The sequence below is a fragment of the Andrographis paniculata genome, unplaced genomic scaffold (genome assembly GCF_009805555.1).
Source record: "Andrographis paniculata isolate CXL003 unplaced genomic scaffold, ASM980555v1 Contig73END, whole genome shotgun sequence".
Taxonomy (NCBI): domain Eukaryota; kingdom Viridiplantae; phylum Streptophyta; class Magnoliopsida; order Lamiales; family Acanthaceae; genus Andrographis; species Andrographis paniculata.
The window spans coordinates 52,997-70,543 of NW_026137610.1; the positions used below are offsets into that span (position 1 = coordinate 52,997).

Genomic DNA, 17,547 nt, shown 5'->3' on the forward strand with positions numbered 1-17,547 from the left:
AATTTTAAAATTTAATAATAATAATGATAATATTTTAAAAATATACTATATTATTAATTAGAGGCATAAGCAGTTGTTCACTCTACTCCTCCTATGAGCCGCCTCTCTATACTTGTTATATCTTACAAAACATCCAAAACTACTTATTTATATGAATGAAACAAGATAATAGTGACATGTGAGATTCTTTATTATATATAACTGGTCCTAATTGATAGTCTCCCACTAGTGCATGTGTGACACCCCGGCCAGTAGATTTTTTACAATGCGCTTTTATTTTCACTCACGTGTATTTTGAGAGATTTTTCGGGAGTCACCAATTCTCAAATTATTTTAAAGCAAACACGCTTGACTTTAGGATTCTTTCAATATGACTCAAGAGAAGGAAAGTGCACAACTAGTCTATTCAATCCAACAAAATATTAAAAATTCAAATAATATAAAATTTAAAAGTCCAAAAAAAAAATCAAATAATAACTGAATACACTTTAATGTCAAAAGAAACACCTAACTTATTTTCGTTATACTATTAAAAATATTATTCTAAAATAATAAAAAAAAATTCTAATAAAGCATCCATGTCTCAATTAAATACGGGCTGTGCAGGCCGGACGGTTTTGCGAAATGCAACGGGGTGCGGAATGCAGTAGCCAGTAGAAAGTGCCTTTTCTATCGCATCTGCGAAATGCAATGGGGTGCGGAATGCAGTAGCCAGTAGAAAGTGCCTTTTCTATCGCATCGCATAGCTATGTCGTTGTATGCTTTCCGACGACCTCCCTCCCCCTCCCTTTCCCTTTCCCTTCCCCTTTCCACCCACTGCCTTCCCTGCGTTCCGCGTTTCCACTGCCGATACTTCTCCATCGCTTCTCGACCTCCTCAATATTCTGATTTTCCCGATACATCCAATCACTCCGTGAATACCACTGCACTCAAATGGATTTCCGCGGGAATCTTTACCTGCTCTACCCTTGCCCTTTCCTTCTACACTTCTCTCGGTACCGCCCCATTTCCATCTCATGCGGACTCATGTGAGCCAGCTCCGCCCGCCTCCACAACTGCTTCTCTTTCGCAACCCTCGCCGCCTAATCAAAACAATGGATCTAAATTTCTCCTTGGAGGTAGAGGGGAAGCGGCCCACCGCCACCGCAAACGCAAATTTCTTTGCCCCGATGATTACTACTTCTCTATAATTATATGATGCAAATACGTGCTTCTTCGATCATTGCAGATGCATATAGAAGAAGGGTCTTCTTTAATTACGAGAAACGCATTAGGATGCGAAGCCCTCCGGAGAAGGTATGCTCTTGAACTGTGTTCAAATTTCATTTCAACAGATTAATCATCTTCAATTCAAGGCATAAAGGCCATTTAATGCTTGTTCTGACTAATTTATCGTTTAGGCTGAACTTTCTGTTTTCTGGATTTTACCTTTTTTTAGAGGTGGGATTGTTTATTTTTAACCATTCCTTGATATACTTGCATTCAGAAGTATAAAAGATGTAACAGTGGGTGCTCTGGTATGGAGCTGTGCTGTGCTGGCAGCCTGGAGCCAATGCCGGAGCACCATCACCTGCAACAGTTACTGTAATGTAATGAGTTAAAAATAATTGACCAAAAATTAAATTTAGAATTTCTAGGAATCTATTAATCTGTGAATAAAAATGCCATGGAGAAACAAATTAATTAATTTGGGCTTTTAATGGGCTAATTAAGGGCTAACTTGGGTGATTAAGGGGATAATTAACTAAATCAATAGTTAATCATCTCAAATTGAAAAAATAAACACTATCATTATGTGTTTATATACAATATAATTGTATAAGATAGCATAAGAGTGTGGCTAGGGGATATGTATGTCAGTGGAGCCGGAGGTGCCTATAAAAGACACTCCCCATTCCTCACCTGTAACATTCCCTCTAAAGTCTTGTTTTATTTTTGTTTATACTGTATATTTTTGTGCCTGATTCATCTAAAGTCTAGCTGTCTGTTCAGCATTTGTAAAAACCTTTGATTATTTTGTGTGATATGTTCTCTACGCTATGCTTATGGAAATAGGCCTCTGACCTACTTGTACCTTCCAAAGGTGTTTGAGTATTTTGCATCCATTCGTAACGATGAAGGAGAAATTTTTATGACACCAGCTGATCTCATGCGAGCAGTGGTTCCGGTATTCCCTCCATCGGAATCACTCCTTGTAAGAGATGGATATCTCAGAGGTGAAAGGAGTCCTGGTGAATTGCAATGTTCTCCTTCGCAGTTTTTTATGCTGTTTGACACAAATGGCGATGGTTTGATATCATTTAAAGAGTAAGTTATCATTTGTAGCTTTGTTGTAAGAATGTAACTACACTGTTTATTATTTTGTTTTTACAATAAATTCACCCCAGTTTGTTTTATCCCTCATTATGAGTTTTCCCTTGTTACACTATTTTCTGGATTTCATCTATGTATATGTGAGGGAATTCTCCCTAAAATTGACTATATTTTTATTTCAACAGGTATTTATTCTTTGTCACACTTCTCAGTATACCAGAATCAAGTTTTTCTGTGGCATTCAAGATGTTTGACCTTGACTGCAATGGGTGGGTTCAATTTAACATTAGTCATCAACATACATACCTGGAATTCCTTTTAATTAACTTGTCATCATAGACGCCTGTGATAGTGCTATTGGAGGCTTATATCTTAGCACTTAATGAATCAGTTGAAGAGTTAGAATTGATAGTAGGCTTTGGTAAAATATCTTATTAAGTTATTATAATAGATCTAGTTGTCGTGAAGGGAGAATTATAACATGCAAAAATTCTATCATGATCGCTGATCAGATTAACTTCGATCAGCGATATATGCATAACTAAATTTACGGAAAGGGGTCTTTGTTTTTCTGTGAACTGTCTCATTAACTATCAAAATGCACTCAGTTTAATCCTTGCTGATGAAAATTTGTTTTTGGAAATAGCCAAATTGACAGAGAAGAATTTATGAAGGTGATGACTTTGATGCGAACTCATAATAGGCAAGGGGCAGTTCACAGTGATGGACTTCGAGCTGGGCACAAGTTACAGAGTTCTGTAGAAAATGAAGGCCTATTGGAGTACTTCTTTGGTAGAGATGGCGAGAAACTTCTCCAACATGATAAATTTGTCCACTTCTTGAGAGATCTGCATGATGAAGTATGTTGATATTTTTCAAGTTGATATTTTCAATCTGTGATATTTTCCATAGAATTTGTGCCTTTTTTCTACAGCTGTTGAAGTTTGTTTTAGTTAGCATCTACAACATACCTGTCTCCTTAATTTATTTAGATTTGATATGTTTCGTTTTACTTACTAATTACTATATATATATGTGTGTGTGTGTGTGTGTAACTTTTCAATTCTGAAAATAGATCATATGTATTTGTATAAATATTCATCATGATATATGAAATAATATACCTTCTCAGGCCTCAGCCAATCCCTAATTTGGTATAATAGCTAAATGCTGCTGTCTCCCTTTAGCTGAAACCCTAGCTGTCGCCCATCCTTCCCCTTACACTCCCCCAGTTCTTGTTTTTTCTATAAGGTCTGGGAAAGCAGAGGTTAGTAGTCCTGATACAAAAAGTAATCCATGGTAACTGCTAATGATATTTCTTTCCCAATATATATTTTTTTTCAAGCTGGATGGCGCAAAGTATGGTGTTTGGTCTCAAAATTTGAAGATGCTTATTGCTAGTGAAAGGAAAAAAGGACATGTTAAAAAATTTGTCTCGAGTCTTCATGTAGAAGATTAAAATAAGGGATGCTTTTTCCGTGATCATAGAGCATCCGATCAGTGTGGGTTTTGAAGTCATTCTCAAACATTGTCCATCACATTTCTAATTTTATATTGCAACAGAGTCTATCTAAAATTCATTTTGCCGTTGCTTTTCATTTATTTATTGTGTTTATTCCTAGTCATTTTCAGGGAGCCCTTGATGCTTCTAAGTAGAAATATGCTATGGTAGACAATGAGGGTCTTTTAAAAGAACAATACTTGTAAGTTAGTTGAGCTTATTGGGGATAAAAAGGCAATAGGATGTTATTTTATTTTATTTTAGTAAAATACAAATCAGATGGAACAATTGGCATTATACAAAACTAGATTGGTGGGCAATGAATACACTAAAACCTATGGAAGCGACTATCATAAGACTGTCCTTGTTGCAAAAATGAACATTGTTAAGGTTATATTAACCCTTGCACTTAATCATGATTAGCCTCTAAGCTAGCTTAGCGTGAACTGTTGTATTCTTACATGTGACCTTCTTGAAGAGATGTATGTGTAGGATCAGGATTAACTCTCACACTCACATAAACAAGAAAGTGGAACACAAAGGATTACGTAGTTCGACCGATAAAGGTTATCGACCTACGTTTACAGGGGCAACCAAGAAGCTTTCCTTATTACTTCAGTATGAGGCGGCACGGAGTTTACAAATACAAGAGGGGTATTTAAAGACTAAGTTTAGGGTTAATCACAATTGGGTCCGAACTCCTAAGCCCATTAGGGTTAACTATCCTAAAGAAGCCTACACTTAACAATCTCTCACTTGGAGGCTTTGAAACATCTGCGCTCCATTGTACTTCCGTAAATCCTCAGCTTCACTTGATTGTCCCGGTCTTCTCATCATTTCTCATGAAGACAAGCTGAAGTCATGCATAACTTCACTTGTCTAATGTCACAGTCTTTGTGAACATATCTGTTGGATTCATAGCGCCTGAGATTTTCTTCAACTTCATTGTTCCTTCACTTATTTATCTTCTGATAAAGTGATATCTCATCTCAATATGCTTTGTTTTCCCATGATAGACCGGATTCTTGACAAGTTTGACTGCAATTTCATTGTCACAGTGGAATGAATAATTTGTTTGCCTTTTATCCAACTCTAGGAGGAACTTCTTTAGCCAAACTAACTCTTTGCTAGTCTCAGCAACTACGATATTCTCAGTTCTGTCGTCGAAAGCGCCACACTTTTCTGAAGTTTAGACATCCAGCTGACTGCAGTTCCTTCTACTGTGAAGATGTACCCTGTAGTGCTCTTAGGCGTCTTTTTGCATTTAGCTAGATCAGCATCAAAATACCCTGTGAGAATCACATCTTTGCCTCTGAAACATAACTTCATCTTGGAAGTACCTTTCAAATACCTTAGTATCCACTTGACGATTTCCCAATGTTCTCTCCTCGAATTTGACATGTAGCGACTAACAACCCCGACTGCATGAGCAATGTCTGGTCTCGTGCACACCATTGCATATATGAGGCTACCACCTGCAGATGCATAAGGGACTAGCTTTTGTTTGTTTCTCGGAGACTGATCTTTGGTAAGCTTGAAGTGGCTTCCCAAAGGTGTGTTTCTCGGCTTAGTCTTCTTAGGGTGTGTTTGTTTGGGGGTTTGAATTTTGAGTTGGGATTTGAATAGTAAAAATTTTGAATTTGAATAGTTGTATGATGTGATATAAATAGGTGTTGATGTGATGTTTTGAATGTAAAATTGATTTTTAGTATAATATAAAAAATGAAAAATAGGGATTTGATTTGATGTTTTGGGAGGAAAATTTTGGATGAATAGTAGAATTTGGATGAAATCCTACAAACGAACACACCCTTACTATTCATGTTGAACTTCTTTTTAACACTTTCCCGATATACTTCTCCTGAGATAGTGTTAGAGTGCCATTCTTGTTTCTGACTATACTCATCCCAAGTATCTGTTTGGCTGGACCTAAGTCTTTCATCTCGAATGCCTCAGCCATCTGTTGCTTTAACTTATTGATTTCTCTCATGTCTACATCGGCTATCAATAACTTCTTCACATAACAGCAATGGTCCATTTGGCATCTCTTGTACCCTATTCTCATCATGAAATTTTCTAACTTCATGTTCGATTGCCTGGGGGCTTGTTTTAGACCATATAAGCTCTTCTTCAGCTTGCAGACCCAATTCTCCTTGCCAGCAACCTGAAACCCCTCAAGTTGTACCATGTAGATATTCTCATTGAGATTACCATGTAGAAATGCTAGTTGCTCTAGATGTAAGCCCCCTGCAGCTACAATATTGAGAACCAATCTGATAATGGTCATCCTTACGGAGAATCTAGTGTAGTCTACTTTTTTTTTTTTTTTTTTTTTTTTTTTTTTTTTTTTTCTGAAATCCTTTAACCGCTAAGCGAGCTTTGTACCTTTTCGACCCACCTGGTTCATCATTGATTTTGTATACTCATTTATTTTGAAGCGCTCTTGTCAGAAGGAAGTTTAGTCAAAATTCATGTCTTGTTTTTGTGCAAGGAACTCATCTCTTCTTTCATGGTCTGCTCCCACCGAATCGAATCATTTTGCTTGATTGCTTCATGATAACTTTCTGGTTCATCATTTTCAGTCAGGGGGAGATAGTTTACGCTAGGATCATATCTAACTGGAGGTTTGGTGACTTTAGTGGATCTTTTGACCCACTGTGACTCGGCTGGCTACGGCTGCACCGGTGAAGGGGGAGGTCTTTCATTCTCCTTGATTGCCTTCAAACTTGTCAGTATTGGATTCATTCTCCTGACTCTCACTGTCTTGAAGACCCACTGACTTTCTGGTTGTGATAACATCATTGTCAAACTAACCTGTTCTTTCGCAACCGTCGAACTTTTTGTGCTTTTGTCTTTGAAAAGTTTAGCCTCACTGAATGTAGCATGCTTGCTTCTGACAACTTTTTTACTTTCAAAGTCTCATAGCCGATAGCCCATCTTGTCTCCTCTTTATCCAATGAAGGTGTATATTCTGACTTTAGCATCTAACTTGTCACTATCTCTTGTCAGTTTTATAAGCACTGCATTCGAACACTCTAAGTGTTCATACTTCACTGATTCCCCTTTCCACTCTTTTTCGGGTATCTTGAAATCCAATGGCACTGATGGTCCTCAGTTGATAAGACAGGCAACCGTGTTAACTACATCGGCCCAGAACGCCTTTGAAAGTCCAACATTCAGTCTCATGCTTTTGGCCCTCTCATTCAGTGTTATGTTCATTCTTTCTGCAACTCCGTTATGCTGATGAGTGCCTGGGACAGTCTTGATCATCCGGATCCCGTGTTCAGCACAATACTTGGTGAACTCTGTGCTGATGTATTCACCTCCATTATCTGATTTCAAGCACTTCACATTCAAGTTAGTTTCTAGTTCAACAACAGTCTTCCATTTCTTCAAAAGTATTGAAAACTTCAGACTTGTTTTTAAGAAAATAGACCCATACCTATTGAATCATCGATGAACGTTACATGGTAGTTTGATCCGCCAAAGGAAGAGACTGGTGTTGGTCTATACTCCATAGACATCAGAGTGAACCAATTCTAGCTTATGAGCTTTCAGTGTCCTCCCATCTTTACAAAAGAGACTTTCTTCTTCTTGCCAAGCACACAGGGCTCACAAAACTCAAAATCCACCCTCATGTAGAAGCTTTCCTCTTGCGACATGCATCTTCATTCCTTTTATACTCATGTGGCTAAGTCCTTGGTGCCACAAAACAGATGGACTTTGCTTGCTAGTTACTGCATTCGCTTCATTTTCAGAGACATCGGCCATGTATAGAGTACCCCTCTTTTTGCCTTTGGCAATTACGAGATTGCCTTTGACGACTCTCCAAACGTGATGTTGTATCCCTAATCATCTAGTTGCCTAATGGAGATGAGCATTTTCTTAAGATTAGGGATTACCCTAACGTCTTTCAACGTCCAGATAGTGTCCGAAGAGATCTTTAGATCTATGTCACCTATCCCTGCGATGTCAAGAGAGTCGTTATTAGCCAAACGAACTTTACCAAAGTTACATGTCCATAGATTCTTTATCATCTTTGTGCTAAAAGTAGCATGGAATCCATAATCCACGACTCAGTTGAATTCTCAACTCAACAAATTAGTGCATTGTCTGAGCTGTCTGTAATGGCATTCACCTCCTTTTGCTCTGGTGGTTTTGAGCATTGTTTTCTAAAGTGCCTATACCCTTTGCAATTCCAACATTGAAAGTCCTTCATTGGGTTTGATTGATCTCTCTTTTTGGATTTTGATCATCCTCTCCCATTTCTTTCTTTCTGCCTCTTCTCCGTGCTCAACAGGGCGCTTGAAGTTTCATCAGAGTTTCGCCTTTGTATATCCTTTCCGATGATTAAATCACAAATGCTTTCAAAAGTGAGTTTAGAATAACTACTAATGGTTGTGACTGTTCCTGACCAACTTTCAGGTAATGAGGATAACAAGAGCCAAGCTTGAACCTCATCGATAACAACCGAGATATTATAGTATTGAATTCGTTTATATGCGAAGTAACACGCACCTTCTTTCATTCTCGTATTCACCAACTGTCTTATAAGAAATATCTTGTTGGAAGCAGACGGCTTCTCGTACATGTTTGTCAATGTCTTCATCAACCCACCCTGTTTTTTGCTACCATAGATCTGATAACTGACAGGGCTTTTCTGTTAAGGATTGTCCACTCATCATCGCTCATCAGGTTTTCTTCCTATCAAAGGCAAATCCTTGATTTGCACCTTCCACCAACCGAAATATTTTCCGTCGAACTTATCAATCTTGGTCTTTTCGTCCTTTGACATGATTTACATGCAAATACAAATTCTACATTTTTCGGGGTACATCGGATTGGATATGCAGCGTGCTGTCAGCGAGTAGGGCTACCGTGTAGAGTGGGTGACGCTGCTGTGGGATCTGACGCACTTACGGGTTTGACGCTGACGAGTTCTGTTCTCGTTCTTTGCTGTCTGTTCTGCTCATTTGCTCTGTTTTGCAGACTGTTCTGCTGTTCTTGAACAAGTGTGACTTGTGTGAATAATCTGGCTTTGATACCGCTGGTTAAGATTAACTCTCACACACTCACACAAACAAGAAAGTAGAACACAAAGGATTATGTGGTTCGACCGATAATGGTTATCGACCTACGTCTACGGGGGCAACCAAAAAGCTTTTTTTATTACTTCAGTGTGAGGTAGCACAGATTTTACAAATACAAGAGAGGTATTTAAAGACTAAGTTTAGGATTAATCACAATTGGGCCCGAACTCCTAAGCCCATTAGGGTTAACTACCCTAAAGAAGCCTACACTTAACAATTAGGATCATCCTAGGTTTATACCAAAAATTGTAAAATGGATAAGGCCTTACGTATATATATATAGACTTATACAAATTCCAAAAGCATGGTTGGGAGACTTAGCTACTCTATAAAAAATAATGGTTCCAAGCAATCTATGAAAAGCCAAACGTAGTTTTATAAGAAGGATGATATTACTATGTTATTATTCATGTTGATGATATGATTGTCATGGGTGGTTAGTTTTATAAGAAGGTTGATGATGTTATTCCTATGTTATTATTTATGTTGATGATATGATTGTCATGGTTGGTTGGTTGGTTTTATAAGATGGTTGATGATGTTATTACTTTGTTATTAATGTTGCTGATATGGTTGTCATGGGTGGTAAATGGTTATAACAATAAGCCATGGAAGCTTCAAAACTATTTCTCCAGGGAATTTTAAATAATGAAATTAGGAGCTCTAAGATACATCTTGGGCATTGATGTATCTTAAAGCATAAACTTCTCTATTGAAAGAAGTTTCTCTTTGCCGAAACTAGGAACTATGTTTACCAACCTATGGATATTCCTGTTCAGTGGAATCATGGTTTAAGTATCTATTTAGATCAAATTACAACCTGTGTTTGGTTAGGGGTTTGGATTTTTCATTGGAATTTGAATAGTAAAAATTTTGAATTGGAATAGTTGTATAATGTAATATAAATAAATGTTATATGATATTTTGAATGTAAATTTGATTTTTAATTTAAGATAAAAAATAAAAATTAGATGTTTGATTTGATATTTTTGGAAGAAATTTTATTGATGAATAGTAAAAATTTGAGGAAATATGATAAAAGAACACTCTTAGTATAGTGATCAGGTCATGCACTATCCTAATGACCAACACATGAATGCTGTGGATTGAATTTTGGCTTTCTTAAGCCATCTCCTGCCAAAGGAGTAATATTCTCTAAGCACGACAATTTAGACGTGTTTTGGTTATACAAATTCAAATTTTGTCGAATCCAAGTTGGACATGAAGTCCATTTAGGTTATATATCATTTGTTGGGGAAAAACTAGTGACTTGGAGAAACAAGAACCAAAATATGGTGTCATTGTCTAGTGCGGAAGCTAAGTACCTGGCCTTTAATCATGCAATTATAGAGTTTACTTGGTTAAAATTCCTTTTAGGTGAACTAGGTTTGGTTCATAAAAACCTATGCTGCTTTTCATAGATAAAAATGTAGCTATTGCAAATAGAATAATCATCTACAAAATTGATCGGACTAAGCATGTTGAACTCGATATAAACTAGATCAAAGATAAATGTGATTGGTAAAATAAAGATTTCTTACATCAAAAGTGTTGATCAACTAGTCGACGTAATAGAGTATAACTTAGGGTTATCAAAGAGGTTTATGTTTCTAGTGGTTTATGTTATAACTTAGGGTTATCAAAGAGAGAATTTATTCGAATCAATGGAAATAGAGTACCACAGAGGAAAAACAATTCGCTATCTAACCAAAACCAAAATAATGACTAGCTACCCTAACATGACCTAGATGAGCCCTATATATAGGCGGACTTATGGGCCAAACCCAAGACTCATAATTTACAATTAAATAGTAAATAAATTAATAAGAGAAATAATAAGAAATAAAATAATAATTATCGTAAGTGAGTACGGTGCTACTCCCTTTTCTAATATAGACCTTGACTTTACCCAACTCCATAGTAATTCCATCCCTCTTGAAAACCGCTTTGTCCTCAAGGCGGAAGACAGGAAACTAGAAGCGCAATTACTCTTCATCAACCCAAGTCGAGTCCTTGCACATTAGTCCGCGCCAATGTATCAAAGCTTGAGGAATGAGCTTGTCGTCTCTACCGCCATATGCTCGAGCTCCGTGGATCTGATCTCATATTTTGTCCACCCTTCGACCTCATCCATCTCTTTGAGCTCGGCCACCCAATTCGTGTTTGGGTCCATCACACAAGTTCGAAGGGACTTGCTCGCACACTGATGCAATGGTGTATAAGGCTCCTTACAACGGTAACAAAGTTGCTTAGACTAACACTCGTGATACTCTTCACGACTCAGTTTCCGGAAAGGAACTCGCACCGAGGACTGGTCCGAAGCCACCAAGTGTCCGCCAGTGGAGTTTTCCGTGCTTGGTCTACTGCTCCCGATGCCATTTCCAAGACTAGAGGGACCTACCGGAGGTCCAATCTGATCTGGATAGATGAGTCCAAATCTTTGGGCTCTAGTGTCCTCAGACGATTGCGGATGTTCTGGTACAATCCCCCCATAAAGTATCCAAGGTAATGCTCATCAGATAAGCCTGGCACCTGTGTCGCCAGTTGGATAAACTCGTTGATATACTGATCAACTCCCTTTTTCTCCGAAGTGTGGCAAGGCGCTTGTAGGAACTCCCTATGTAACGATCATCAAAACGAAGTACTAGGGCTCGGAAAAACTCCGCCCAAGTAGCGGTTGGATGGCGAAACTGTTGCCATCGAGACTAGTGCAACGTTGTACCCCCAATGGTGATGCGCGCTAATGCTACCTTGAGTTCTGTTTGCACCTGGTGAAGTTCAAATTGTTGCTCAACACGAGCGATCCAACCAATAGGCTCCGTCCCGTCAAACGGTGGTAGTCTGACTTCTGAAAGGAGCGGGGTGGCGAAGCTACGTGGCGGGGGGTCAACCCCCCCAACGGTTGAGAATCCGGTGCGAGTGGATGCTGCGCCATGGGCGGCGGCGCTGAGAGCGTCGGGAAATGAGTCGGTGGCTAAGCCACTGACGCAGTGGCGTCAGCGGCGGCGCTGACGCTGCCGAGCGTTGTTTTGATCGCTGCAAGCAACTCCTACCGTAGTGAAACCATCTGATTCGTGTTTTGTTCTCCCAAAGTCTTGAGCTTGGTGGAAAGATCCTGGCGGATCTGGTTTAACTCTTGTATTTCTCCAACGATTGCTTCCAATAGCTCGAATCGTTGTTGATTGGAGATGGGCATGATTCCGTCAGCAGAAGATCCGACAGATCGGACCAATTGTTTTGACTTATAGTTATCAAAGAGAGAATTTATTCGAATAAATGGAAATCGAGTATCACAGAAAAAAACCAATTCGCTCAAATAATGACCGCCTACCCTAACATGAACTAGATGCGTCCTATATATAGACGGACTTATGGGCCAAGCCCAAGACTTGTAATTAACAATTAAACAGTAAATAAATTAATAAAAGAAATAATAAAAAATAAAATAATAATTATCCTAACTGAGTACGGTGCTTCTCCATTTACTAATATAGTTCTTACTTTAACCAACTCCATAACAGTTTATTCCATAAAATATTGTCAGGTTGGGTTTGGCAAATCTGATTTTTTTTTAAAAAAATTCAATCCAAATTGAACCGAATTACCCCAATTAGAAAATTCAAACCAAACCAAAAACTCTTAAAAAAATCTAATATTTTTTTTCAAAATTCTATATTTTATTTTTATTTTATATTTTTATTATAATATTAAATATATAAAATAATAAAATATATTAGTATATTATATTTCGAATTTTGGATTGGTTCGGAATTTTAATATATCGATTTGAACTGATTTAAAATCCAAAATTTATTAAATATCCGATCCGAACTGATCGGAAAATTCAAACCAAAATTTTTCGGATCAAATATTCAAATTTCGGATACTTTACTCACCCTTAATCTATGCGCTTCTGGAGAGTTAGCATATATAAATATTTTGGCTTTGTTTACATACGTTTTGGAAGTTTTGTCACTATTTAATTATCAATTTTTTAAAAAAGAAAAAATCAAATCAAATACTCACTCCGTCCATCAAATATATATGCTCATTCGAGTTAAACACGAGTTTTAACGAATATGGTACTATATTGGTTGATTGTGCATATAGTAAAGAATATTTTGAAAAGTATAAGCGAGTCAATGAAATGAGAATTTTTTTTATAAATTGAGTGTGCAAATAGTTGTGTCATATTTGTAAATAAGTCTAATATTGAATGGTATAGATTAAGTAATATATAAGAGTTATTTACTTATAAATAGAAAGTGCATATTTTTTTGTAGACAAAACAAAAAATAAAAACATGTATAGAGTTGGTGCAAGAGGGAGTATTTATTTCCTCTCACAAACTATCACATCAAATACTTATTTAATATCATAAAACATCACATCAAATATAACTTTTTACTTTTTACAAAGTTCTCCAAAACTTCAAAATTTTCAAAACTCTTATCTAAACAAAGCCTTTGTTTTCTTTTTATTTATTTATTTATTTATTTTTTATAATTTGATACGGTATGATTTGATATACTTGCTATATAGTTAACCTTTTAATTTCTAGAAAAGGCCATATGTACTCTATATAAAGATTCCTCGTGATATATGTAAATATATACTTTTTCAGCCAATCTTTAATTGTTTTTTACGAGATACATGCATGGTTGCTTTCTCATTCTCTCATGTTACTTCATTATCCTTTGATCTGCTCAGTAGTCTATCTTGATTTTATTTTGAATGTGTGTTCAAGTCCTACCAGGCATTGAACAGAAAAGTTCATAGATCATGAGAAGATTACCCAGTACTTATGTAAGAGTGCGGTCTTCATCTGTATTCATTTTGGCAATTGAGTTTTTATTTTTCCAAAGCAAATGTTGCAAGTATGTGTGGTCTTATTGTTACTGCAATTTTATATTTGCCATTGGTGCTATTCATCTTTGTAGCTATGGTAATGTCATGAAAAAAATTGAATTACATTGTGGCAGTTCTGTGAGCGTAAAATTACTTAATTCAATTCTGTTAAGTTGTACTGATTATTTATCTTTTGATGCATTGCAGATGGTGAAGTTGGAGTTTGCTCATTATGATTATAAATCACAAGGAAGCATATCTGTGAAAGATTTTGCACTATCGATGGTTGCCTCTGCCGATCTGAAACACTTGAATAGGCTGCTTGATCGGGTTGATGATTTAGATATGGAGCCAAGCCTTGCTAGCATTCGTATTTCACCTGAAGAATTCAAGAATTTTGCTGAGGTTCGAATAAAACTGCAGCCCTTCTCTCTGGCAATTTTCAGTTTTGGAGAAATAAACGGACTGCTGACAAGAAATGATCTTCAACGAGCTGCTCACCAAGTACGAGATTGTGTGCTGTTTTCACTTCACATTATTTCTTCTCTCTGTGCAATTATAGTAGACCTTAATTGTTTCTTGATAAGTTGTGCTGGCCTACAGGTGTGCGGAATATCTCTGACTGACAATGTGGTTGATGTTATCTTCCATGTATTTGATGTAAATAAAGATGGAAGTTTAAGTTCAGATGAGTTTGTTAGAGTTCTGTACAAGCGGGAAAGAGATCTTGCTCAACCCATGGAGGAAGGTATCTTTAGCTTTTTGTCATGCTATTGGCATTGTTCAAGTGCCAACAGCATCACTAGGTTCTCTTGATCACTGTTCATGGCACTTATATGGTCCTGGTTCCAGAGAATAGTCTAGGAACCCCCTCCTTAGAGTACTAAGCCTTGTTATTATATTTGATGGACTAGCAAGCCCTCATTGTAAAAGTAGTTCTTTTATGCGAAAGTGACATTTATTTCTAACTGATTTTGTATTCATTGATGTTGCTTGCTCTCTAGTTGAAATGCAATGAAATCATATAAGTAGTACTTGAAATTGAAATGCATTTCATTGTATTGCGAAGTAGAGATGTTACCCATTGCATTAGGTTCAAATACGTGGCCCGTTTCTGTTTCACGTCTTTGTGTGTATATATTATATAATATATAAATATATATTTTTTCAATTTCTGACAAGTAAGTTAGTGCATGGATATGCTCTACTTGGTGGGATTGTCCTGCGCTGCATTCCTTGTTTGTTCACGGGAGTGTGGGTGTGGTCCTAGAAATGAATTTCCGTTGGTTCGGCTGTCTAGTTTGACATTCAAAATACTGCCATTTTGAGTGATTTACTTGGTCATCTCATTCCAATGCATACAGCCTCAAACATGAGTGGTTTGCAGTTGACAGGATTAGTTTTTTGAAGTTTTGATTCCTTCTGCAGCTCTGGTTGTGCACTGAGTTAACTTCTTGGTATAAAAATGCACGGATGAAGTTTGGAATTGGGAGGGGTTTTGACTTTTGATTGCTTCTCTCCGTATTACATATGCACTGAGTTGGTAGTATATCTTAAAAGGAAAAATAAGTTGCAAAGATTTTGTGCTGTTATGCGGGGACAAAGTCCAGTATTACTCTTGGAAGGATTTTTTTTAGGATATTTCGAGAGCGGTTATTTTGTGTTTTTGTATTGATATATATATATATATACATATTATGTTAGAGATATAAAAAAAGGTAGGATAAACCTTTTTTTTTTTTGGAAATTGTCTTCAAATAGTCATGAAAAATTTGTGTACTTTAAGTTTTTCAGCTTCATGGCACACCACCTAACGGACACGTGAAAAATTTATTTATCTTTTATTTTTTAAAATTTATGTATTTTTTTTAAAAATAAAATATTATATTGATGTATTTTATTTTATTTTTTAAAAATAAAAATAATATATAGATTTTTAAAATACATAATAATTATTTTTTATACATCAATTTTTTAAGAAAATAAAATTATAAGTAGATTTTTCACATGTTATCTGGCAAGCACTGCATTCTGGGGCCGAAAGACTAAAAAACGTTAATTTTTTTCTTACGAAATTATTTTTAAAACAATATTTCAGTTGCGGGTCAAATGATAAAAGGGTCCAATTACAATTTGATTTAGTTGTTAAGAATTTGTTCGTTAAACTAAACAAACTAAATTGAACACGAATAAAAAATTTACTAAACAAACCAAGTTAAAAAAAAATTCAGTCTGTATCTTTTAACGAACGAATAACCGAGCTTAAGTCCTTAAAAAAGTGAAGTCAAACATGAAAAGCTCCGCTCATTTGCATAGTTTGTGTTGGTCCTAAACGCTTTAAATATTTAATAGCACAAAATTGCACCAGATTTTCACGGAAGAAATTTGAGCATCACAAAGTTATATTGTTCGTGAAAAATTCAAACCACTCATATATACTGTAATTGAAAAATAAATGATTTTTAAGTCAGCTCGGCCATCAAAGACCTACGTCTGGGAGTACCAACTCAGACAATATCACTATTCATCAAGAACAAATCAAACTTACAATAGAGTTGTACTAAATGTTACCTCTAGAGCACTCACATCCTCTTCCTAAGGTTGTTCAACTAGCTATCTATACCCTCAATCTTGCCTACTCTCTTTTTCTCATGTCGAGATGATCGTTACCCCAAGATTTTTCTATGTGATCATTCTCCCCAAATCTTCCCGCTATATATATTCTGATTAACCGATTCATCACCTCATCAGCATACAAGATAAGAACAACATATATGAAAAATATCATTCTAAATAAATCTATATCTCTCAATCAAATCCCATAAAATCTACTAATTCAACTAAATGAAATCCTCGAAAAATGATATTCCTTTCTGGGATACGCCGGATTGATCAACATGAGTGCAACAAATAGATCACTTGTTTCATAATAAATAGGCTACAAATACAACCAGAATTCATACATTGATGGACCACCTGTGGACAACATCAGCCAAAACTCAAATATAAATATAGTCCATTATCAACACGTACCGTTTGGCTATCATAATTCTACATATATATATATATATATATATATATTAAAGTGTAATAGACCAAAACAATAGAGGGTTCTGAGTTTTGCACTATAATCTGTTGAGGCCTCATTCATTATCAAACTCAATCCATAAATGAAACTAGACATGCAACCCAACCCGAGCCATCATCTGCGAGATTAAATTATGTCTGTCATGGAAGATTTTAATTGTGACTGATGGTCTTTAATTATGCACTGTTGCTGTATTCGTCCATTCATTCTACCACACCTTCCTCTTCTCAGTGGTTTGTGAGGATTTTAATGGTTCTTCTCAGTCGATTTCGTTTTAGGTCCAACTATTCTTGTTGGTGGTTAGTTACATTATTAGATCCGTTGTAGATGAGCAGTGAGATTGTCTATTCTAATTGCAAATATCGATTTTGCGAGTTTGTGTGATGAACATTTCGGTTTGGATGAATCTTGGGGTCTTTGCTGTCGTTGGGTCATTTTTACCTATTTTTCAATCCGTGTAGAATTTAGAAATAGTATAATTAATAAATAATTAAAAATATATTATTAAAAATATTTATCAATTGGTTTAGGATTATATCATTTGATTAATTTAAAACTGCACCAACAAGATATGATGTTTTTTTTTTAATTATTGATGAATATATAATGTCCATTATTTTATTAATATATTTCTCTTTAGTTTTTCGTTTAGTCTTTACTGTTTAAATACCATCAATATTGATAGAATAAATATAAAATTTCTCTCA

At 36.1% G+C, this 17,547-nt stretch overlaps 1 protein-coding gene across 1 annotated transcript; it reads left to right on the top strand.

The window, feature by feature from the left end:
• Positions 1-611: 611 nt before the first annotated feature.
• Positions 612-14,803, top strand: LOC127265756 (calcium uptake protein, mitochondrial-like). Its single transcript, XM_051295735.1, has 7 exons — positions 612-1,118; positions 1,229-1,296; positions 2,084-2,307; positions 2,499-2,582; positions 2,960-3,173; positions 13,960-14,256; positions 14,356-14,803. Exons 1-7 carry the CDS (start codon positions 749-751, stop codon positions 14,566-14,568), a joined length of 1,470 nt encoding a protein of 489 aa, XP_051151692.1. The 5' UTR covers positions 612-748; the 3' UTR covers positions 14,569-14,803.
• The last annotated feature ends 2,744 nt before the right edge of the window (positions 14,804-17,547 follow it).

Excerpts from the sequence above, each read along its gene's own strand:
- LOC127265756 (XM_051295735.1), top strand. The coding sequence starts at position 749 with ATGTCGTTGTATGCTTTCCGACGACCTCCCTCCCCCTCCCTTTCCCTT. Across the intron at positions 1,297-2,083 it reads TGCGAAGCCCTCCGGAGAAG|GTGTTTGAGTATTTTGCATC; the intron begins GTATGCTCTTGA and ends TACCTTCCAAAG. Across the intron at positions 3,174-13,959 it reads TGAGAGATCTGCATGATGAA|ATGGTGAAGTTGGAGTTTGC; the intron begins GTATGTTGATAT and ends GATGCATTGCAG.